The sequence below is a fragment of the Zonotrichia leucophrys genome, chromosome 2, assembly GCF_028769735.1.
Source record: "Zonotrichia leucophrys gambelii isolate GWCS_2022_RI chromosome 2, RI_Zleu_2.0, whole genome shotgun sequence".
NCBI classification, from domain to species: Eukaryota; Metazoa; Chordata; class Aves; order Passeriformes; family Passerellidae; genus Zonotrichia; species Zonotrichia leucophrys.
The window spans coordinates 122,324,346-122,349,703 of record NC_088171.1 but is presented as its reverse complement, the minus strand read 5'-3'; the positions used below and the strand labels follow the sequence as shown (position 1 = coordinate 122,349,703).

The following is a 25,358-nucleotide window of genomic DNA, read 5'->3' as shown; positions in this document are numbered from 1 at the left end:
GTTCAGGTAATTTCAGTCCGAGACACATCTCTGTGTGCAATCTTTTATGATTATGCTTCCTTGAAGAACTTCAGTATTCAAAAATTGAAATTCTGTCTCAATTTTGCTCAACCCACCAAAAAACTGGCAAAGGAGGCAAGTGGGAGGCCAGACCCCAAAATGTCACTGAGCCCAATCAGACACAGGACACTCAATGGTTCAACTCTTGCTACATTAAACTCAAAAAGACCAGCCAGTGCTATTCAGATCAAAGCCAAAGATATTTTAAAGCTTGCAAAAGGAAGAAGTGGTGTCAGGCCCGAAATCATTGGGTAATTAAGAGCCTTGTGCTGATGCGAGGTTGCCCCACCATGATGTGACTTGAAGAAGCTGTCATGTCAGGCTTTGTTTGGGAGGAGGTGGCTACCCTCTCAGCAGCATCAGTAAATCTAGTATTGACGTGGCATCTTTGACTGACACTTGATTCAGGTGAACTAGGACATAATGTCAGTAGCAATCATAGCTCCATCATAATATTAAAAAATAGAGATCATTGTTGTAAGAACATCTATAGGCCTATGTCTGGATGAGATTTTGCCCATCTTGTTTAGGTGATATTGAAAAGGAAATTATTATAGTTGGTGATACAAAGTGGAAGTTCTCTGTCACAGTCATTGTATAACAATCTTTATATTTGATTTTGTCTTCATTTCTTACCCTTTAATAGAAATATTTATATTTTTGTTTAGAAATAAGGCATGTATTTTAATTTTTCTGAAATGAATTTTTGAAAATATATTCCTGCAATTGAGCAGGAAATCCTTTAATCCTCTCTGCAATCAAATATAGCTTTTGGCTTCATAGAGGGCTTTTTATTTACACATGGACTATTCAATTAATGAAAACACTTGGATTTGCCACAAGAAAATAAGGAACCAAAAGAAAATAGTGATTGATGTCAACCTTGATGACAACCATCTCCCCTATCTTAATATTAGAAAAACAACAGAAGAAAGAGAAGCACAATTGCATTGTTACCATCATAACACTAAATTTGGTGATAATTTTTTTTCCCATTTCTTGTTTATTCCTAGGGAGAATAAAGGGAAAGAAGAAAGCTAATGCATCTGTATCAGACCCAACAGAAAAATGTAAAAATTAATTGCAAAGCAATACAGAAGATTTTTGAGAGACTTATTAAAATGTTGATCTAAGTATTTCTTTAATGTATACTTTAGCATAAGTATCACAAATGGTGATGCACAACTAGAAATGGTCTATTGAAAGAAATAAAAAAAAATGTTAGGCCATCACAGACTGACAGACGTTCTTGAGGTAAAAACAGAACTTCCAAGTATATGAATAAAACAAAGAATTATAACAAATTCTCTTACATTCTGTGTATGTTAAATTTTCTGTCACAGAAGATTCCTGGAGCTCAGTAAATATCTTTGCTCCCTTTCAGAATCCTTTAGTTGGGAGAAATTCTGGGTAATGATTAGAACCGAAAGCTAGTTCATCTATGTCTCTCTGTAAAACACATAATCCTGATTCACCTATTGCGGATACTTGTAAAGCTGATTTATCAAAATCCTTGAAGAATAGTCTGTCAGCACTTCATAGAATTGAAGTTTTAAGGGGGTTTCCATACTTCCTTTGTTTTAGGATGAAAAAACACCTCTTCCATTCCCTAAAATCACAAACCTCCTACACCCCAGTCAGCCTTCACAAGTAGAGGCTTCCTGCATGTAGAATAATCAGCAATTAATTCAAGTTCCTCAGAAGGACCACAAGATCTCCAGCATTCAAAATGGAGTCTCCATGGCAGCTTTTCCCTAGAGTTCTGCACTCCAGAGTAGAGCCCATTTGAGCAAAAGTAAGCAGCCCAAATCACTGTTACTGCTAATAAAAAAACCCCAACTAAACAACAATAACAAAAAAAAAAAAAACAAAAAAAAACCAAAAAAAAAAACCAAAAAAACCCAAAAAACCCAAACCAAACAAACTAACACTTTAACCCCCTTTCTATTCAAAATCTAGTAAAGATACATGCAACTGGACATAATTTCCAAGCAGAGGAAATACTGGTTATCTAAAAAAATATATTGTAAAGAGTCTTTCTAAAGTTTACAATATCTTTATCAAATTACACCTAATTTTTTCTAAATAACAATGCGCTGGAGCAAAGACAGTGATTTCTTAAGTAATCCCTGTCCAGAAAAAAACAGACTGTTGAACATATGGTTAATTTTAAACACAGATGGAATTAAGCATGTGCTTCAGTTCTGTTCTGAGTCAGAAGTAAAAATTGAAGACCATAGCTATGTAATATTTTGCCATGTTGCAGCAGAATCAACTAAAATGTCGCCATCAGATTCTTTCGTATGATTTCAATATCCTGCTTGAGCAGAGGGGGTTGGATTAGATGACCTCCAGAGGTCCCTTCCAACCTCAGCCATCCTGATGCTGTGAACACTGTAGAGATGAAAGCATGTTAGTTATATACTTATTCATTGTGTAAGGAATATAAACCATTCTCATTGTTTATGTAAATAGTAAAAAAAAACAAAAAAACCCAAAAAAACCAACTAAAAGGCAAATGTGTCATTTGGATCATTCATATTTCTTTATTGAGCTTTGATGAAAAACAGTCCATTTGAAATATTTCCAGCAACCATTTCAATTCCAAACGCTCAATACAAAAACTTGATATCAGAGTTCAAACATATAAAGTTACATCTCATTATAATTTAATATTTAACAGCACTAATCATTTCTGATTTTTCATAATTAAGTTTACAAAAATAATGTTACATTTATAAAATAAATCAGCTTTTCCCAATAAATTACAGTGGTGTTCTTATTCAAAAATGTAATATATCATACAAAATAGACAACAGCTTTTTGTCAGATAAAATACTAAAGTATATTTTTCCTCCAGTACATTTTGGCAGTGTGTGACAACATTTTATTGTACACTTGATATTTAAAGTTCACTGTGAAAAATAAAGTAAGCTATTATGCACATCTCTTACATAAGGCAACGGTGGTCAGCTGGGGGACTGATCTTTATTTCCAGTTATATGTTTTTAGTCAGACCAATACTGCCATATATATGTAGCTGAATTCATTTATCTGACCCAGTAAATTCATGAAGATCCACCTAGAGTCCAACACTCTTTCTATGACAAGTACACAAAAGTAAGCTAAATCAGTAAACTTTTGGGCTGTTCAGTATTTCTCACACTTATTTTACCTTTGTGTATCACTATAAAGCATTGGTGGCCAACTTGTGAAAAACAGCAGAGCCTGGATACCCTTAAAGTTAATGGCAAAACTTCAGTACCTCAGTCATAAAAACTCATATTAAAAGGAACTTGTAAAAAGAGCAATGCATTAATAAAAAAAAAAAAAAAACAGAAAACCAATAAACAGAAAAAAATGAAAAGGATCTAAAAAGCGAAAGGCAAACATTAATAGCTACTGTATACAGACTTTACAAAAGCAACTACTTTAAAACAACAAAGAAACACAATGTCTACCTGGGGGTAGGTGCATTCTCATTAAAACCTTTTGAATATTCAGGTCAGCTCAGAATTTATTGTGTTGCATTTCCGGCCTACAAAAATGTGTTTGAAGAATCCTTTTGGATTGTTTGAGCAACTTTTACAAGCCAAGAGTGTAACTGCACCACCTCTGGTTGCTGTGATTAATGAAGATCTCTGGTTCAGGGTGATCAACATCTCACCTTGAAGAATTTCTGATTCCACTATCCTTTCTCTTTGCAATAGTTTAGCAAACTGCAATATATTATTATCTCCTTTTTTTGTCTGTTTCTCTCTCACATATCTTCTGGTAGAAAGTCTGCTTTAAAGTACTAAATCATTGCTGTCTGGAATAAATAAAATATGTGAAGCGGTGATTTTCTTATGATGTTAGTATTGTATGAACAACATATCACTTCATATATCATAAAAGATTAGTTTCACAAATTGTAACTGAGTAGTATAAATGCCCCAAGTGAGCATGTGTCACAAGGTCCACTTTGTGCAAATTCACAGAGGGTCCAAATCCAGATGGGTTGTTATGGACTCCAGACACAAAGCCTAGTCAAGGTTGGATGCCCAGACTGGAAGGGGAGGAAGAGGTGGAGAAAGGAGCTCATCACAGAAAAGCAAGTCAGCCCATGCTTCTGAAAACCTAGACACTGAGAGGATGAGTATGTGAATTGAGAGGGTGTGCTGTCTTCTGGCTGCCTTCTGGCTTGAAATACCATGGCTCAAACCAGAAACACCTGGAGCTGAACTCAGGCACATCTGCCCCTGCAATTAATTCTCCTCTCTCTCTAAGTCATAACTCTCCAAACACAGAGCTACTGCATTAATTACAACTTTTCAGTAGGGGAATTTTAGTGACTGCTGAAAGATGTATTTACTACCCAGTTAGACAAATAAACACAATGGCTGCTCTCACACTAGTAAACCAAACATCCCGAAGTATCCTCTTGCCCTGACATGGTCCTAGTTTGACTTCATTTCAGTCTACAACTTCCTTGTGAGGGCAAGAGGAGGAGCAGATACTGATCTCTCTCTGTAGTCACCAGGGACATGACCCAAGGGAATAGCCTGAAGGTGTGTCAGGAGGTTTAGGCTGGATATTAGGAAAAGGTTCTTCACCAAGAGGGCGGTTGGGGACTGAAACAGGGTCCCCAGGAATGTGGTCACAGAAAAGCCTGACAGAGTTCAAGAAGCATTTGGACAACCCTTTCAGGTATATAGTGTGACTTGGGGATGGTGCTGGGCAAGGCCAGGGGTTGAACTCAATGCTCTTTGTGGGTCCCTTCCAACTCAGTTTATTCTGTGGTTCTGTGATACTCTCTGTACTCTTAAAGAGAAGGGCTGTGTCCAAAGTACCTGAAAGTGAAAAGTGTCCCTAGACTGGCCTAATTCTCAAAGTGAGCACATAATTTTTTTGGGAAAGTTCTAGTTAGTCCAGATCAAAAAGCCTACTAGTCCTTGTTCTAAGTATTTATCAATATAAATGCTTCAGCATGGGCCAATTGACTATATATAGACATAATATCTATATAGATATTATATAGATATTATATATATATAGATTTTAAGAAGTCCTCAAGCATATTCACCCAGGCAGGCCTTCTGCTTCATACAAACTGTTAAGCAGGGAGGATCCAATGCTTTTGTTGAAATTTTACTTGAAAGAGATGGTCCTTAGAATCGAGATTTTTTAAAATAGTTGCGGTTTTCTGTCCATTAAGTATGTTTTCCTTTTTTTTTTCCCATTAATGTGCTTTTTTAGTAGCCTAATGTTCTACTGTTAGTGGAATCTTGGCTTTTGCCTGAATAACACACTTTTTCATATCTACAATTCACAGCTAAACAAGCACTAAGCAGTTCCATTACACTGAAAAAATTATATACATACCTAAAACAATAATATTAAGACAAAACTAAAACAGGAAATAAAAACATGAATCTGTGCAGTTGTAAGATCTAAAAATAATATCTACCTCTATACATATTTGTCAGACTGCAGCATCCACAGTTACAGTTGTATGCAGTAGTCAGAACAGCATTACTTTCCAAATCATGAGGTGTTTTAAGGAACACCCACTTAGCAGTGGCTGCTGAGGAAATAATTTCCTTTATCAACCTGAGATTTTAAATGTGCAAGTGTTCTACCAATCTATCTAGTGCATGAAAAGGAAGAGAAGGAAGGGAACGAAGGAAGGATAAGACATAGATAAAAATATCACAATGGTTTTTGCTTCAAAATAGATTGCTGTGCAATGACTGAAGCTTGATTTGCAGACATTTTGTATTCTTGCCCAGAGCCTTGTGGAGGGGAAGGTAATGGAGTTTCTGGAGTTGCTGAAAAAAAACACAGAAATAATTATATATTTCATTAGCCTGGTCTACTCTACATGTATACACTACTGCACTGAAAGGGAGTCCTGTTGCATGCTTGGAAAAGAGAGTGCCTTGGCATGCTCAGGAAACAGGATATTTTAATGATCAGAATTTTTAGTTTATTAAAGATTGTACATGTAAAAACAATGATATATCAAAATGGAGCTGAATTTTTTAAATTAAATTCAGGTCAAAGTCTACTCTTGACACCATTTACATGCATACATTTTTAATACACAATTATTTTAATTTAAGAATGATGAGGAAATAGCTCTATGAACACTGACAGGTCACCATGCTAATTAATATTTTAAAATGAAACAGTGAAGTGTTATGACAGAAGGCTAACTTGCAATTACTTACGTATCTGTTCTGTATGTACAGGAGCAGACATTGAACTTATGAGGACAGTTTGGCCAGTTAATGGATCTTGGGCTAAGTGAGGATGCATTGGATGATGCAGATGACTGGCATCATTAGAAGTACCTGCAAAAATAGCATGAGCATATATCAATGCAAACGAGCGTGTTGTTGCCAGTGACTTATACTTCAGTAATTACATTTCCACAGAGTAAATATTTTGATTGGCAATTTGAATAATTGCCTCTGGGTATTCATTAAACAATTTAAGCAGACTTCAAGCATATTACGCACTGTGTTTATTTTCACTGTTTTGACTGCAATAACAGTGTGTTTCATGAAATATTTCTAAGGATTCTTTCATCTGCCTAGGGAATTGCAGGACAACCCAGTAGTTACTGAGAGGTAAACAGCAAAATCTGTTGTTGTAGGACTAAGTTAAACAAGATGAACTGCCAAGACAAGAAGGCTTTAGCTAACAATTACACAACACAAAGCTCAGCCAGTGAGTCAGAGTGGTAGCTTAGATCAGGGTTCCCTCAACATTGCAAAATCCTAGATTTAATAATAATAATATAATATTGAATATTGATAATATTTTAATAGTTATATTATAAAATAATGTAATTATTTTCTATGGATTCTATAAAGATAATTTATATTATGTTAAATATAAATTAAACATAATACAAGATGGTAAATTTAACAAATTGATTGCTTACCTCCCAGTAACATTTCCTGAAGCAAACTGTCAATTTTAACAATTCCAAATAATTTAACCAACTGTATCTGCTCAATCATTTGCCAAGTGATGCTTTGGAGTGTAGGCAGTAGAAGAAGAAGTTCTCCAAATCTTCCTCTGGAGTCGTACTGACGGTCATTAATATAATCCTCTAAACTGATTTGCACTTGGAAGCGCATATTCTTAATCTTCAATGGATTACTCAAGCCTTTTGCATCTTTAAAAATGACAAAAACTTCAAGTCAAGGCATATTACGATTTGGGAGGAGCATCTTACTTTTTTCATATTATTCTTTTCCATTCAGCTAGATAACATGAACAGATGCTACATTAACAAAAATTACTTTCAATACAATCGCATGTAAAACAATTGAGAGATATTTTTGTAAAAATACCTGGATCAAAAAACACAATTGCTTTCAAGCAAGCATATTCATTGTCATCTATTTGAATTTCCTGGAAGGGACGAACTAATTCATCCAGAATCCGATTTGCCACTCGGCAGATCTCCATTTCAGTGCTGTTGCGATGGATTATGTAATTGTTGCCTTAGAGAGAAAGAATATCAACATATGAATTAATAGGAACATTTTGATGTAATGTACTAGATTAAGCCAGTTTTCAAAAGTACATTTCATATTGCTTGATCGAGTTAATTTTTTTAAGTAGTAACTCTCTATTGCATCACACACAACTTTTCATTGCAAACAGAGTATATGTGCAAATTATAGCTGTCACCCAGTAAATAATCTGTACATATAAGAACACCAATATTTAGTTACTGACTAGTCCACAGGACCAAGGTTGGTATTTGAATTTACAAGTATGAAGCAATTTATGCTTAAGGAACAGATAAATATATTAATGTATTGATCTTAAAATGTATTCTTCCCTGATTAAAATAATATATCCCAAGCTAAATGACAAGGATTTGACAATAGAAAAGAGGAGACGCTGGAAAAGCTTCTCTTTCTAATGGATGTTTCTGTTGTTCCTAATAAAATTTAGTAGCATCGTAAAATTTTCAGTCAAGAAATAATTTTACCCAGAGTCTTTTGGGTTTTGGGTTTTTAAAATATATATTTTGGAGGTCTCCACTATCACATCTTAATTCATCTTCTGAAGAACACCAGGAATACCGTGGAGCTTTCAGAAGCCACCATGCAGTTTTTGAAAGACAAACTGATAACTATATCACAAGCAATCCATGTCAAAATGACTCATAAAACAGATACCTGCCTCCAAGTATCAAAAATAAGCCTTGAAGCCTCACATTGTTTCTTCCTTTAGTGTATCTGCTGATGCTCATGATATATAGTTTTCTTACTATTATTTTATCATTGTTTTCTTATTTACCTTATTACTAATCCAAATAAAATTGCAAATTTATTTTTCCCTGTTTCTGTTAGTTTTGTTAGTGAAACTGTATCTAGGGAAATAGAAAGACTACCTTAAGAAAGACATTTGTACAGCTTTTATCTTGAAAGGATTGCTGGTGAGAGAAATACCTTCAGACCAAGCCCTTCTTGTCCTTTTAATGTGGGTAAAAATAAATTCAAGCTAATTTAGAGGTATGAAAAGGCAGGCCCAAAGAGGAAGGAGAACAAGTAGTAGAAAATGTCCTTGTACCACAACACCAGTGAAGAGACAAGTCTGAGTCTGTGTTCCATATAGCCCTGCCTCACATCAAATATCCTGTCCAAGACAACCAACAGCCTGTCTCAGGAAACAGCCCCAATGCTGACCATGTCTAATGAGACCCTTTTGGGCAGAGTGCACTTCAGACTGGCAGAGCACTGTGCCAAACAAGGCTAACAAATGCCTCGTCACATCACTCTCCACACCAGCACACATCTCATCTTATAACTGGGCTTCTCCATTGCATGAACATGCTTCAATCAGTGACAACATCCTCTTCCCTGACAGCCATGTTCCCTTAGTACAACCCTCTGTAGGAGCCATCTCAGCTGACCAAGAATACGCTCCTGCAGATGTGCCTCGGCACCGTGCCATGGGCGAGCCCATCTGCCATGCGGCAGGGACAGCAGGAACGATGTTTACGATGGTGGCCATATGGGAACTATTGAGGAAGAAGTGAGAGGGGTCTTGGGAAAGTGAGTTGCAGGTAACATGCTATCTAATATTTTAGCCAGCAGTCTTCTCTGAGTCTGAAGGACTCCTGAGAAAACTCTAGATAAATGGTTTTCATGAAGACTGAAAATAGTACATGTGCAACAGGCTGGCTACTCCTTTCCTAAGTAAAGGGGCTTTTACCTTTGTGTTGTTATTTTATTCCAATTTTTTTTTATGGGAAAAGGCATAGAAAGATAATGTAAAGAGTCAATTGCCAGGGAACTCCCTTAAATTGTAGTTTCTGCTTTCCAGTAGACCTTTACCTGTATTAACTCACACGAAACCATCCACCTGCTTTTGCTAGAACAGGCATGTGACATTATGCCATTAATAGCTATTTAGCATTTACAGAATGCATTGCTTTGATTGTGCCAGAACAGTTGTTCCACGTAAGTGAGTACATCGTTGCTAATGTACTATAACATCATCATCTGTAAGTAAAACAAAACCAATATTTACCTAAAAGTAAAATGTCCTTGTATGCCATGGACCGTTTTGCTGCTCCAAGCAACAGGTGCTCCCCAGCATGTGCTCTTAGCAGGGCAACCTCATGAAAAAAAACAGCAGACTCCTTAGATGATAAAGCAGTAAGTTTCAATAAGAGTGAAAGAAAAGAACACACCTAACTGTGTGTTAGGTACGTGTTGAAGACTGTTAAGATTCCAATGTGAAATGTAAAGTGACTGTAAAAATCTGAACACCATCAAAACAGCACTTTCTAATTAAAATGTCATTCTCTGTCATATCTAGATTCTGTCTAGATTTTAAACATCAAGTTCTGCAAAATACTTCTCAATAAATATACTACCTGCATTTATTTCCTAGTGTGTATTCCCTTGACAAAGTTTTCTCTGGCATTTTAAGTTGACACTAAAAACTCCAGTGGGCTGTAATGAACTGTTAGAGTAAATTTGGTTCTATCAGTGTTTCATTTTTCTCTTGAACCAAAACTTTATATAGCACTTAAAAGTGCGTAGTCCCAACAAAGCTAGATATGCTGACAGAGCCACCATTGTCCACAAAGAGGAGTCCCAATTTGTACTAGGAAGGAACTTGTGTTTATTAGTTTACTCTTAGTCACCTATTTACTCTCCTCAAGTTTTAATGTCTGCTTGAAATTTCAGCAATGGCCCTTATTTCCTCAAAGAACTCATCTCTTGACAAGTAATTCCAATCCAAGCCAGTCAGTTTAGGAGAGATATAAAGGTACACTGTACCTGGGTAATTCTTATGTGTTAAGACTTCAGGTTCTCAGTAGAGTTACCTCAGCTGCTTTGGTCTCCTCTGTGGTTTGTGAATCAGGCTGACTCCCAGATCAGAAATAATTTTTTCGAAACCAGATGGCTTATTTCATAATTGAATGCATAATGGCCCTTAGAAACTGGCTATCAAAAAATGAAAAACTGGCATTTGTTTTCTCTCTCAACATCTCTGTCCCTACTTTTCCAAGGTACTTAAGATTTCAGAGTATTTCCCAACATGTACTCTTCAAGCACAGCAGGGGCATTTTCAGCCTATCATTCTAAGCTGATATTTCATTTTTTCAAATGCAGATAGGAATATTTTAAGGATATTTGATACCTCCTCTTTTTCTCCATATGTTGTCTTAACAATAAAAGATGCAATTTTTTTGCTTGCTTTTGTTGCCCTTGTGTAGTAATGACATTTGAAATTCTTTTTCACATGAATAGTTTAAACTTATTTGAGTATGCTGAGCTTGTGAACATATGTGCTCTGTGGGTCTGCAAAGACATCATTTAACTTCTTTTTTGGGGAATTTCCTGTGGCGTGAAACAGACCCATATTCCTGAGGAAAGATACAAGGGGGAATTACTCAGTTCAAACCAAGGATGACGAAACACTTGCAGGATTTTGTTAAAAAACTGAGATACTGAAGAAGCAAAAAGAAAGATTTATACAATTCCAGTTCACAGAATGATTTTTAAGATGAATCAGATTTTGATGTGGAATCAAGAGATCCCAAGCAATTAATTGATGTCCTTCTGAGGCTGCTTGTCAGAGAACTGATCCTCACAATGAGGAGGTTCTGGTCCTGTGTTTGCCAGCACAACCTACTCTACAAGCCAGTGATATATAAGAATATATTACAAATGTGATGTTAGATCAGACCTCTGTCATAAAAACTCTTGTGAATTTTCAATATTTGGTGCTTTGTTTTCCTTACATTTATTATATACAATATAATTTTAGTACACTGTATTGTATGAAAGATTATTTGCTATGGATTGGTATCAGTATGTTTGGAATTTGTTTGAGATTCTAATCGCTTTTGGCTTTTGCAAGTAGAGAAGTCTTGCATCATATTAAATAACATGCTGTCTTATACCATATTATAATGAAAGGTAAACATGAAAGGAATACTTTTTAAGGTCAGAAAATATTCTGCTTCCCAAACACTACAAAAAGAACAAAACACTTAAAGCCATGCTGCCTTGCTGCTTCTTTTTGTTCATGTCGTTTCTGTTGTGGTGGTACTACTTCACAACTTAAATAAAATAAATTAAGACGGCAGTCTAGTACTCAGCTCTATTTGTTCAGACAAAAAAAGAATGAGTGCTTCATCCTGACATTTAAATACCACAGGCATAACAGAGCAGTAATTAGAGCTTTCTCTGTGGTCTCCTCCTGTACCTGGTCATCGAGTGGTAGTTCACAGAAGCCCGGAATATATTTAGCCCATTCCACCAGGACCAAAAGTTGTTGCTTCATAGATTCACAGACATCACTAACACCAGCAATTTTCTTAACATTTATATCAGTGCTAGCACCAGGACTGGAAACTGAGATCTGGCCAAAGAGAGAAAAAATTAATGATGTTAAATTTCATATAATTTTATTTCCACTGGTTAATAGCATATGTAAGAAAAAAATCACAGCAGTAATCACAGATACTCTTGAGAAATTCCTTGACCATATGGACCATTACCCTGCACGTAAATGATAAATTTTTCTTTCTCATTATTACCAGTTTGTATTGCAACATGCTAAAACTTTAATTAATCATATCATGGTACAATATCTTCTCATTCCAGAATACTATTTTTAAAAATATAGAGCTCTTTTCATTTCTAGAAGGGAGGTGTTTTGGTTTTGTTTTTTTTTTCTTTAAAATGGTTGACATTTACTTCATTTCAGAAAGAAAAAAAAAGAGTTCATAGTGGCACGTAGTAATATTAAGGGACACAGATAATAAGACAAAGAGAATGATAAAGGGGTAGTACGTTCTTCTAGTGTAAAGACAAGTATCATTAACTTTAGAAGGTAAAATGGGGTTTTAGTGCCTGGAGGAGAATGGTTTGTAATGATGAAGTAGTGGTATAGGCAGAGGTCTGAGATGTTTCAGAGGAACTGTAAAGGATATGAGTGTGCATTAGACCACCTGCAGGGAACAGTGTTCTGTGAAATGGCAAGAGAGCAGTATCTTCCTGGGCCTGAAGCTGGGCACTTCTACTGAGCCAATTCCTGAAATTCTTAATGACTTTTCAAGGAAAGGAACAAAACCAGGCTTTCTCTTGAGCCAGCAGGAAAGCCAGCTTAAGATAAAGACAAACCTGAGAAGGTAAGGCCAGTTTATAGTTGCTATCATACTAGGGAAGCAAAAATAAAAAGAAAGCAGAAAAGGCAAAATAAAAGAAAAAAGGAAAAAGAATAAAAATGAGAGAAGAAGAAGAGAAAAAAAAGAAAAAGTGAAAAAGAAAAAAATGAAAAAAGAAAAAATGAAAAAAGGAAAAAGAAAGAAAAAGAAAAAGAAAAAGAAAAAGAAAAAGAAAAAGAAAAAGAAAAAGAAAAAGAAAAAGAAAAAGAAAAAGAAAAAGAAAAAGAAAAAGAAAAAGAAAAAGAGAAAATAAAAAGATCACTGTACAAGGCCCATAAAACTGACTTTCCCTTTATGTTTTATTACTGAAAGCATATTCAGGGAATTATGTAGCATAATTATCTTCCTCAGGAAAAGAAATTAATTGTTTGGTCTTCTACTATCATGTTCCTACACTTTTCAGGACGGTGGAAAGTATTTAGTTTGACTCGTACCAGTTCCCTTCATTCATATACCCATGTTAGACCCCACAGTGGGATCTGTAGTGAAATCCCTTATCCTTGGTAGTCAAAAGGAGTTGTGCTTCTGAACTAAAGCTCTGTGCTTCCTACATAATTCAGCAGTGTAAAACAGTGAAAACAGCTTAGATATTTATGTCAGTTAACCAGCTGAACATTAGCTCTCAGGGAAATACAGCAGCTAGGCAGGTGAAAAATTCCTCAGACACATAATTCAAAGGCTATCATGAAGCAAAAAGGTTAGAGGTATTGCCTCTTTGTAGACAGAGAATGTGTGAAATCCATGCTATAATCATGAATCCGTTTCTGGCATCTCCTCTACAAAAAGGAGGCTGAAAATACTGATATTCATTCAGGTGAGAGCTACCAGAGCGATTCGGTCTAGAAAACCTTCAGTACAGAAAGAAAGTAAAGAAATTCAATACATTTCATTTTTCTCCAGAAGAGTAAAAGGGGTCTTGATCATGATTCAAAGGTACAAAGAAGAGATTTCTGATAGTAGGTCACACTCTGATCTACCTGAAAATGATACTAACCATGCAGCAGCTAGAAGATAATACAAGAAGGCAAAGAAGAGATAGATTAACTGTTAGACATACTGACTCATGAAGTTAATACATTGTCCTTCCCTTAATATATTTATTTAAAGTTGTGCATTTTTATAAATTACGTCTTACATTATAGTCTCCATGCTGAAATTACTTGGTGAACTTCTGGGGATTCGTGGGATGACTCCCATGGAGTTCATTATGAACACCCAGGATTGTATGTCTTGACAAGGATGTGAAGCTACGAACTTTTCAATTTCTATTTCTCTATTGCTTTAACCTGCCTTTCATTTATGGGGTACAACACAGGACTCACTGACTTGATAGAATCGTAGATTAGCACAGGTTAGGAAGGACTTTGAAAGACTATCTAATCCAATCTTTTATGGCAAAGGAATCATCAAGATTATCTAACACCCCGTCCAATTGCATCTTGAAAATTTTCAGTGATAAGGACTCCCCCACATCCCTGGAAAGGTTGCTCTAGTAATTGCTTGTTCTCACAGTAAAAAATTTCTTTCTTATATTGAGGTGAAATATTTCCCAGTGGAACTTGTACCCATTAATGAGTTTATGAACATGAAAATATAACACTGTATACCAGTTGTTCTGTAAACCTTTAGGGACAGATGCCTTTACTCATATGAGAGTCCAGCATGCTCTTTTCATATTTACATAATCCTGGAAGCCTCTCCCAGGTGTGTATGAGAAAAATTGTACTTAGAAAACTCAACCCTATAAGGGATCTTCAGGAACAAAATTACTAATTTTTCCTGTTTATTACGAACACTTCAAAAAGGATGAAAATATCTATTTTTCCTTATTTAATATGAACATTTCAAAAGAGATGAATGCCACCATCTTCCTCATTTCACAGCTGAAGTACTTGGATTGGGGACATTTGGGACACTACCACCTGCTCTGAGTATCTTATCAGGACTGAACTAATTTTACAGATCTATTCAATTGAGGGAAAAAGAAGTACTTTTAGGACTTCTTTGCTTTTCCATCATGCCAATGAAGTCTCTTGGACTTTGAGGTCAAGCCTGTATCTTCATATATGCTTGACATAGTGGAAGCAATTCTGTTCTAGCAAAACATAAAAAATAGTAAGTACAATGAATTTGTGTATACACAAGGAGATGTTTTAGGCCAAGAATCTACTCTTTGAAAAGAACTTTGTGCTATAAAAAGCTGAGGATGTGATTCTATTCAAGACAGTTCTTATTCCTGAATTGCAAATACCAGTTGGAAATGATTAAGGAGTATTATAAAAAAGCACAATAAGCAAGTTCAAAAATTACGAAGGAGATGAATATAGATATATATTTCATACTGTATAGGTAGGAAAGGTAGGAAGGTACCTTATATTCATCTAGTCTGCCTGGACATGCAATATGTGCCAAAGACTATAACCCAGTAATTCCTGCATCAATTCTCTACAGGCAGCTCCAGCCTAAGAGAGATGCTTATAAAGGATGAGATTACAAAACATTTGGGGATGTATAAATCAGTCAGCATGAAATCATAAAGGTGGCAGTTAAATTCTAAGCAAGTTAGTAAGAGGTGCAAGAATGCAGAATCAATGACCATGATTTATCTGAGGTGCAGAAAAGGACTGGAGATTGTTCCATTCAGCAATTGATTCAATAGGGAAAAAAAAAAAAAAAGAGAAAATGAAGTTCAGATGAAGCAAAGAAAATTTAAAAGTGAGATGTGAATAGACTCTGCAGTTGGAACACTTCTGTTTGTCTTACCTATAATATCTAAGGATATTAAAAATGGGATTTTCAAAAGAACGTAAGGAAATGAGTGTCCACACCCCTTTGAATGTAATGGCTTTGGACAAATTTTTCCCTATGTTTCATGGGAAAGCCTGCTTCAAGGATAGATAGATGCCACCAGCTGCCTAAGACAGCAACTGATTTAAAAGCAGTAAGAACCATAAACCTTTATTAAGAAAGGTGCCTAAGACATATTGTTCTGGACAAAGTAGAATTTTTTTATTGACTATGCCTCAAGAATGTATTCTATTACCGCTTCTTCCATTGAGAAGAGGAAGCTGTGTGCATTTTGGAAGTAGGAAAAAAGTAATCTCAATAATTATTTTTGATACGGTAAGAAATTGAGAAGTATTTAATTTTAGTAAAAGGGATCTTAACGTCACTAAACAATTTTGAGATAGATCTCAGTACCTGGCGGGAGAGTGTCTCGGCTTGTGACAATGTGCTAATAGAGGGACTGTTGCAGCCATCAAAAGTGTTTCTTCTTGTACTTATCCTGTCCCGTTCATTTTGTACAGCTGGAAAAGAATAATCATCTCATTTATTGACTAGTAAACACTGACACAAAGAATAATTTCAGAACTTTACTAGATTCCAGAAGATAACTCTAAGAACTGAAAGATATGACATTCAAAGAAGATCTGTGTTTAGATCTGAGAGATGAGGAAGGGTGATAATGCATGCTCACAGTCTCTGTTGGAACACTACTTGCCTGTAAAAAATAACTAATTGCAGATAGACACTGAATCATCTGCACTTCTGTCACTATCTTAATTACAGTCAAACCTCTTTCTTCCTTTGAACTTGAACACATGGTCTCAATTTCAACCAATTTAATAAGTCAGTCTTTATGTTAACAGCAGAAATGGATATTTCCAGACTGCCAAACAGGTCAAGGGGTACAGCATCACCACTGAAAAAATATCTCTCAGAGGAAGTATGAACATCCTACTCATGCTCTGCTGTAGGAAACAATAAAACAGGAATGAATAATGAATTTAATCCATTAGTAAAATAATTTCGAAATTTAAATCTCATGTTCCTCCTCAGTGACATTGCATTCCTAGCCAGTTTATGGAATATTAACTAAGTTACAGGGGAAAAAAAACCAATCCAAAAACCAGCACACCAAGAAAGTTTTAGGACAGTAAATTCAGTAAGTTTTGTCTCATGGAGTCCAAAAACAGGCATTTGAAAGAGCTTTGGATAGGGAATCTTTAATCAGCACATGTAAGGTTTATGAGCCAAGAAAGTATGCTTTTAAACTAAAGGAAGAAGAAAAAAAAATAAGTACTGACAGTCAGATCCTTCTAAAACCTAGATCGTGTCCAAGATTAGGCCAAGGAAAATGAAAAAGGGGAAAAAACAATTGTGCCAATGGAAATCTTTCTATTGCATGAGGAACTTCATTGTCTTTTAAGAGCAGCAGCTTTATTTCCAAAGATACATTTATTATATTGTGGAAAACAATCTGCATTACAGAATTAAGGGATTTTAATTACAAGAGATTTTAATTAGAAAAAACCAAAAATACCTCTGTGCACTGAGCAGGTTCAGTATTTATCTGAACTATGCACACAGTTTATTCCAGAGGTGCACTAACTTTTTTGCAGCTAGTACACTCACTGATGGGCCTTTTATTAAGGTCACAGGAAGAAATCTTTTGTGGTGACAAAAGCACAGTATGTTGTAGACAGGAAAGAGAAAATATAACCTTTTGTAAAAGAATGCTGAAACAAACAGCCAATGCTGAAACAAACATAGTCAATTAAAATAAAATCAGCATTGATTAGTTTTGCAAAAATAGTAAGATATTCTGACAATACACCACTAGTGACAATCACTGGTGGAGCACATTCCCACCATAGGTGGATGCTTTAATTTTCTTCTACATACACATAATTTTGGATTATTAGACTAGACTATGTGGCTAAAGCTTTATTGTCAATTCAGGCTAAAATTGCCTTAAATAGAGACTCCATGAGAAGGATGGTACATTTGCTCAAAGAGGACTTGTAAAGCTTTTAATAACTCAAGTCTCTCTTATCTTTGTCCCAAAGAAAAGAAAGAGATTTGCTAAAAACATGAAAATCTATCACAGACTCTATGCTATACTTATACTATGAGACATAGTCATCTAGACTATGGTCATCTAGAGAGGTTATAAAAAATAAAAGCAATGTTGAAAGTCTTAGACGCAGCGGGATCAGAGTAAGGCAGAGTAGCATTAAGTGGGTTAAAAATTTTGTGCCATGCACTAGGCTGCATTAGTATCTTGAGGGAAATGGGCATTTCTCTGTTTTGGGCTCCCCAGCACATGAAAGATGCTGGAAAACTAGGTAGTGTCCATCAGAGGACTATGGAGATGTAATCCACAAGATGCATAAGGTGCAGGCATCTTTGCTTATGTGGAAAAAAGAGAAGCAACATGACTGTGAGGGTCTTCATTTCTGTAGCATACAGAAAATGGAGCCAGATTCTTCTCAGATGCATAATGAAAAGATAAGACCCAATGGACACTACCCTAACTGCAGTAAGACATATTCTGACTAGTTATAAGGAAAAAAACCCTTCCCAATGAGGATGGTCAAGTATTAGAAGAGCTTGCAGAGTGAGAGGTTGTTCAATCTCCCCTCCCACAGACTGTGTAAATCTGTGTGGACAGGGTCCCAAGCAACCTGACTGAATCTAGATGTCAGCCTTGCGTTAAGTGGGAGCTGAACTAGATGTATTCTAGATGTCCCTTCTGAGGTAAACTATTCTTTAATTCCAGGTTTTGATAGTCTGTAAAGTTCTGCTATTTGCGAAACTTCTAGGGCCGCTGCATATTCACAGATCTTCCCCTTTCTTCACATCAGATACATAACATATATACAATGGCTTAATTTATATTTTTAATTTAATGGCTCAAATTCCAAAAGGCCAAAGTATCTTAAAGGAGATTGATATTAGTAGGCAAACCTATTTCATACTCTGTGTAACGCTGTTTAGAATATCCCTAAACAGCTTCAAGGAGAAAAATCCATTTTACCTCATACCAATAACTTGATCACTAGCCAAGTACTGCTACAGGACAGATACTTAAGAACACAAAGAAAAAGCTTCCTTTGTACAGATAAAAAGAATGATAGCCACATTACAAGAGAACTAAGCACTCACATTTCAGGCTGGTCTGCAAGCGGATGAACCACGCTCCAGACAAAAAAGGTAGCAAAGTTTGTGACAAACCACATTTGAGTGTGTATTTGAAACAGATAAAGACATCTTTTACCTCTACATCATTATTGTCTTTGAAACAACAGCCCAAACAAAAAAATAAACCCTCTAATATTTGCACTGGTCTTCTTTCCCTGTTGCTCTGATCTTGTGGTGATCTGGTCCTTTGACTCCGACTGAAGAATCACTGTGACACCTGTTTCTCATATCTGTCATTGAGATCTTAAGTAACAATTTTCCTATATCAAGCTCTAGGGAAATTAGATTTTTTATTAATTAATGTGGACATTCCACTGACTGCTACCACTACTCTTCCCACTACTTTTTCACTCAATTTCACAGTCATTTGTCTGGCTTAAATGTTTCATAGATTTAAATTTAAGGGAAGAACGAGTAAATTGGAACTGTCATTACTTAGGGCAGGGGAAAAACCAGGCAGACAGTGATTTTATTACTCACTTTTGGTAAACATTTTAAGTAAAATCTCTTTGTTTGAAATATTCCAGCATATGGTTCAATATGTAGAAATCAATGAATTTTGGTGCCAGAATTAATGAATTATACAGTTGCAAATTCACGTGGACTTGTTAATCCCCCAAGCACTAGAACTGCTTACTCCCTTGACAGTTAGTAGACATTCATTTCACCTCAATGTAAAAGCACTTTCCCATTATGAAGGTATTGTAGCCGACTTTCCATTGGTTTATTCTGCTGGAGTTTTTTAGAATTTTCATTATATTTCAAATATAATTTAGACTTTTTCTTTGTATATCAAATAATAAATTACTTCATTACCTTCCTTTTTCATTCCTGCTCGAAAACACTTTTTTAAACGACAATATCTGCATTGATTCCTTTTGTCCTTGTCAACAATACACTGTCGGTTGAATCTATCAGAGACAAGAAAAGGTAAATGTATAAAGCATTAATAAAGTAGCACCCTGATTACAAAGAAAAAAACAACTAATCTGTCCTGTCAGAATAATGCCTATAACCACAGACTCTCAGCTTCAGTTGCAATGATTATTCTTCTTTATTAATCAGTTTTGAGAGGTGTTTCATACCTGCCAATTTTCCAGGAATATATGCACGTGTATAAACATGTATGCATTGGAATAGGCAAGTGTGGAAAATTTTGTAGGTATGTACATTGTTTATACCTCAATTGATTTGTGAGGTAAGTCAGTAACCGGCTGCATCAAATGGAAGTGGAAGAAAAAAATGAAGAAAAGCTGCAAATAGAAAAAGCAAAGAACAATCAAAGAAAAAGCCAAATGTTGGTGGCATAGAGGAGCCCCTTAGCTGCAAAACCATTACCCTTGTCTGGCAGTGTTTACTCCTACTGGGAGGTAACAATGGAAAAGCTGCATGTTTTATCACTACAGATGGCAACCTAAACAGGAAATGAGAGGAACCAACACAATGAAATAAAGACTTGAGGAAATACATGGAGCATGACACTGCAAGGCAGCTTACCCAGGCTATTATGCAGAGCAACAGGTGTGCCCAAGGGATTGCATATGAGCTGTTTGTCCCTCTCTTGGGCTATGTCTGCCTTTTTTTCTTTGCATCTGTTTGTTAGATAAACAGACTCTGCAAAAGCAGAGCTCCTCCTGAAATCACTTATATCAGCTCTTAACACACCATGTCTATGCTATATCACTGTATGATGTCTATAAGGGAGATGTTTCCTTTTAAGAATATTATGCAACCAAAGAAGAGTGTAGGAAACAACATTTCCAGTAACAAGCCATTCTTGTAAGTTTTGTCATCACCAACAATAGCATAGGGGGACAGAGATTGGGGGCTATAGTCAGTTCACCACGTGTTGTCTCTGCTGCTTCTTCCTGCTCAATCGAGGACTCCTCTCAGTCTTCACCTGCTCCATTGTCAGGTCCATTCCAACAGAGACAGTTCTCCACAAACTTCTGCAATGTTAGTCCTTCCCATGGGCTTGGTTCTTCATGAACCCTTCCAGCATGGGTGCTTTCCACAGCGTGCAGTCCTTTAGGATTGGGCTGCTACAGCAATGCGTCCCCTGCAGGGTCAACAGTTTTGCCAGAAAACCTTCTCCAGTGTGGGGTCTTCCTTCCACAGGGTCACAGGTCTGGCCAGGAGCCTGCTGCTGCACAGTCTTCCCATGAGGTCACATCCTTCTTTCAGGCATTCACCTTCTCCAGCAGCAGGTCCTCCATGGGCTGCAGGTGGATATCTGCTCCCCTGTGGATTTCCATGGGTTTCACAAGGACACTTGCCTCATCATGGCCTGTACCGTGGGCTGCAGGAGAATCTTTGTTCCAGCACTTAGAGCACTTCTTCCCCCTCCTTCTCCACTGACCTTGGTATCTGCAGAGCTGTTCCTCTCTCATATTGTCACTACTCTTCTCTGGCTACAAATTTTTTCTGCACAATAATTATTTTTTCTTCTTGAATACATTATCCCCCCAATTATTACCACCATTGCTGATAGCAAAGCTCAGCTTTGGTAATTTTGGAGATGGCTGGCATTGGCTTCCCCAGACACAGGGGACACTTCTGACAGCTCCTCACAAGAATCCACTTTTGTAACCCCATCACTACCAAAATCTTGGCATGAAAACCCAATATTCCCCTTCAGTGATTTGTTCAATTGCATTGAGTTTTCCATATATTCTGCTTATTACTCAGAATGGACAGTTTATAGCCCTGAGCCTACACAGATAATTTCATCAAACATAGGGCAGTGTGATATTTTGGGCACCATTTGGAAATTAACAGATTGCCATTCAAACAGAAGGGGGAAATGGCTGCTCAAAAGACCTGTGTGTCACACCAGGTGGGAGTATGTGCAGATGTGTTTGTACAGTCCTTAAAACAAGATTTATAAATCTTAGACTTCTATTCAGAAGATACCTTCATAAGGAAAGAATTTTAGAAAACAGTTAAATATTACAGTTTTTACACTGAAGTAAAAATATGATCATTTTTCCCTTTTTTTTTTTTTCAGAGATGACTTTTTCAATCATAAATAAAAGAGTGAAACAGCTTGTGAGTGATGTAATGATATCAACAATATCATCAAGCACCTGGAAAATAATTTCTGGAATGTGTAATATCAAGTAGCATTCCTCACGAAAAAGCTGAAAATCCCCTAACAGTATTGAAAAATTCTGATAAAGTACAAATATAATTTTTGCTTAAATTCATTGATATAGTGCCTCTAGATGAACTTTTGAAATACCTGCATGAATAGACGTGGTTTTTCCTTATGCTACGTCTAAAAAATCCCTTGCATCCATCACAGCTGGAAGCACCATAATGTTTTCCGGTCGCTCGGTCTCCACATATTGCACAGAGACTACTGACCCCGTTGTCAGCAGCATTCATGTTGACAGCTTCTCCTGAACTGTCTGACAAGAGACAAGAACATACATAGTTATGGATAAGACTTCCAAAGACCACCCCATGAGCAAGTTGTACCTAAACAGAGGCTTTTTCTGGCCTTTTCTCTTTTAATTGCCACTTAGGATTTATATTGTATGACCCATCTGATTACATCTGATACTCACTAACATGAACACTTTCAAAGTGATAAATATGTTAAAAGAACTTATGAAGTTCATAACAACAAATAATTGTGCTCTAAACTCTTTTCAGCTGAAGAGCTAAAAATTAAAGTGCCCTTCTGCATTTATAATTACAAATGTTCCTACATATGTTCCTACTAACATGAAGAGGAACTTTGGCACAAAGCAGTCTTAAGATCTCATGTATCAGCTCTCATATAAGCTAGCAATAGCTGGCAACTCTATTGCAAAGATATATGACATTAAAAAAAGAAACAAAAAAAGGATTTTGTACAACCTAATTTTAAAAAACCAAAACAACAAAAATACATGCTAAGGGTATTAACACACTGTTAACATGCCTCTTATTTCCTTGAAGATATTTTTGACAGGAGCAATGGTGCAGTCTTTCCTTGCACAGAATATTAGCTACGTGATTACCAATTAGTCACTGAATATGGTAAACACTACTGAATAAATTCACCTGAAATCAAACCAGCTATATTTATTCTTTGAGTCACAATGTTAACAGACATGTTCAAAGAAACAATTGCAAAATAGATTTTTCTGGTTCAGAAAAAGAAGGAAACATATCCTAACATTTCTAGCTGTTTCATCCAGGAGAGGAAAGAGTGTCACATGAATCAGATATGTAAAAATGAATTCAAAAGTCAAGTACATGAGTTCATGAACAGTATACAGGATGAACAGTAGAACTGTTAATATTGATACATAATATTACTCATATTGTATAGATCCAACCGAAATGTAAAACACAAATACATTATAAAATTTCCATTGTGTCAGACAGAGCTTAAAAGTTAAAGAGTTCTTCAGATACAGAGAGAAGCAACCTTTCTGTTTTGCTTTGTTTTACTGAGCTGTAATTGATAGAAATTACATCAAAAAGAAATCTTAGAAGAATTCAGTTCTGTAAATAATTTATTTTAAAATTAGGATTGTCATGACTGGAAAATTTTAAACTACTTTTAAACTAGGTTAAAGAATTGCTTTAGAAAAATATAGGACCTTTTTTGAGTTTTGTAGTTTTGCATCATATAGAAAAATAATTGAAAATACAGTATCAGTTGTGCACGCATATATATATATGTGTGTGTGTATGTATAAGGGCATACTTATTTTCTTTGCTGTTATTATGAATCAAAATGTCTAGAAAACTGACCTGATGTTGAAAAATTCTTTGATTTCAACAGAACTATGTAATCTGCCTGAATGTGGCTTGTTAAATGTCTCTAAATGTTCCTAATTAATTTAAACAGCTAGGAAAGATACACAGGAAGGTTCATAAGGGGCAGCTTTCAGTTCCAAACTAACACTATAACAATACAATGTTTTTATAAATGCTATAGGAAAATACTTAGGCTAAACTCAATACAAACTCTAAATATAAAAAGGCTGCACCTGATAACTAATAATTATCAAGCTAATCCCTTAGAGTGATAATTTAACCAGCTCTATCTCCAACACATAATGCAACCATGCACAACCTCCCTAATCTGCCTTCTCATTTTATTTAACATTAACAGATCCAAAAGGGTGCTATTCAGCAAAAAACATATGACCAATGAAATACCCATATTAGAACAAAAAGCAGAGAAATCATCTAAAGTTATATAATCATTGTTGACATCTACAAATTTAGTTAGCGCATAAAGTTCTGGTTTTTCTTCCTAAATTGATAACCAAATCTAACCTTCTGTTTACTGAACTTGCTGTAACTTAACATCAGTAATTCAGATAAAACTTAAAGACCAACAATAAAAAGTTAATTATGTTCTATATGGCAGGTGCTAAATATTTTTCCTGCAAATCACTGCATAAAAGGTTCTGCCTTTTAAAAATACATACTACGACAGAACCATGAATTATACTTTAAGACACAATAAACAAACATTTTTAGTGTATTAAAAGATTTGAAAGGCCATTTTTGAGTAGTTTAACTTGCTTGATACTTTTATTCACATTTTTGTCAGTACTAGATGGCAGAATGAAATTATGTGCTTTCTATTTCAAGCATAACTTGAGAAAAAATCTCAAAAACTGCATAAAAAAATCTGCCTAAAGTGTTACATTAACCAAACGCAAGTATTTTTTCTCAACTAAACATTTTCCTCTAGAAAGCCAATGTGATTCTTTTTAAATCACTCTTGTGTATATATACACTTAGCTAGAAAGGCTAGATTAATACTTAAATAAAATTAATATTAGTAAAACAATTAGAAACTAGGCATCAAGAAACAGTAGCTAATTTTTTTCACAAAAACTCTAGAAAATTTTTTCCTTTCCTTCTGAAAGTTATATACAAAATATACTTCCATGTCCAAACTGTCAATACTAGTTATTCATTTGTCTTACAGTAAATAAAACAACTGCTGAATAGACCATTTTTCCCCCTTTGATTAACTGACTGGTGACAGTGCAGCTACTTTATTATATATAACCTCTCTTTTATTTTCCTTAAAGAATTATAATGTTACTAACTCAGAGTCAGCGATGAAGTGTAAGAGAGCAGATTTGTAGTTTGAAAACAACCCCCAAACACTCCATTAATAAAACATTTAAGTAACACCTTATAGCATTACTACACTTCACTTTTTCTGTTAACTGGCTTGAATTTGCCTCAAAAAGCAGAACTCACCATTGCCATTATACAGAATCTGCATAGTTTCGAACTCCAGTGCTGTATATGTTGGATCTAAAACTTCACTGTAGTTTGCCATTTCCATGTCCAGTATTGGTTCTGAGAGCCGCATCATTGAATGCAAAAGCAGTGAAAAAGCTGTTCAAATGTACAACCTTCCCATTCTGTTTCACAGTGATTGATAATCCAAAGTTAACTATAACTGTGTCACTTGAGTGCAGCAATGGGAGGAGCTGGAAAACTGCTTCTGCATGCTGTATTTTACCTGGGTATTTTTTTTTTTTTATGATACAGTGCAACCTTTCTGATAATCTTGGAATGTTTTTTTGAAATAATCTTATCAGGAGTTGTACTGGTTCCAGTTCTTGCATGAACCCAAGGACAT

General features: G+C 35.7%; 1 protein-coding gene across 2 annotated transcripts; it reads right to left on the bottom strand.

Moving 5' to 3' along the window:
• Positions 1 to 5,751: 5,751 nt before the first annotated feature.
• On the bottom strand, positions 5,752 to 25,088 carry HNF4G (hepatocyte nuclear factor 4 gamma). 2 transcript variants are annotated; one of them, XM_064703558.1, is made up of 10 exons: positions 24,971 to 25,088; positions 21,987 to 22,155; positions 19,562 to 19,656; positions 15,962 to 16,068; positions 11,797 to 11,952; positions 9,604 to 9,691; positions 7,407 to 7,559; positions 6,992 to 7,228; positions 6,273 to 6,395; positions 5,752 to 5,870 (listed from the first exon to the last, which is right to left on the bottom strand). In XM_064703558.1, exons 1-10 carry the CDS (start codon positions 25,086 to 25,088, stop codon positions 5,752 to 5,754), a joined length of 1,365 nt encoding a protein of 454 aa, XP_064559628.1. The 2 variants fall into 2 exon arrangements, with proteins under 2 accessions (XP_064559628.1, XP_064559629.1); XM_064703559.1 differs by having other exon boundaries at positions 21,987 to 22,151; positions 24,967 to 25,085.
• Positions 25,089 to 25,358: the final 270 nt, after the last annotated feature.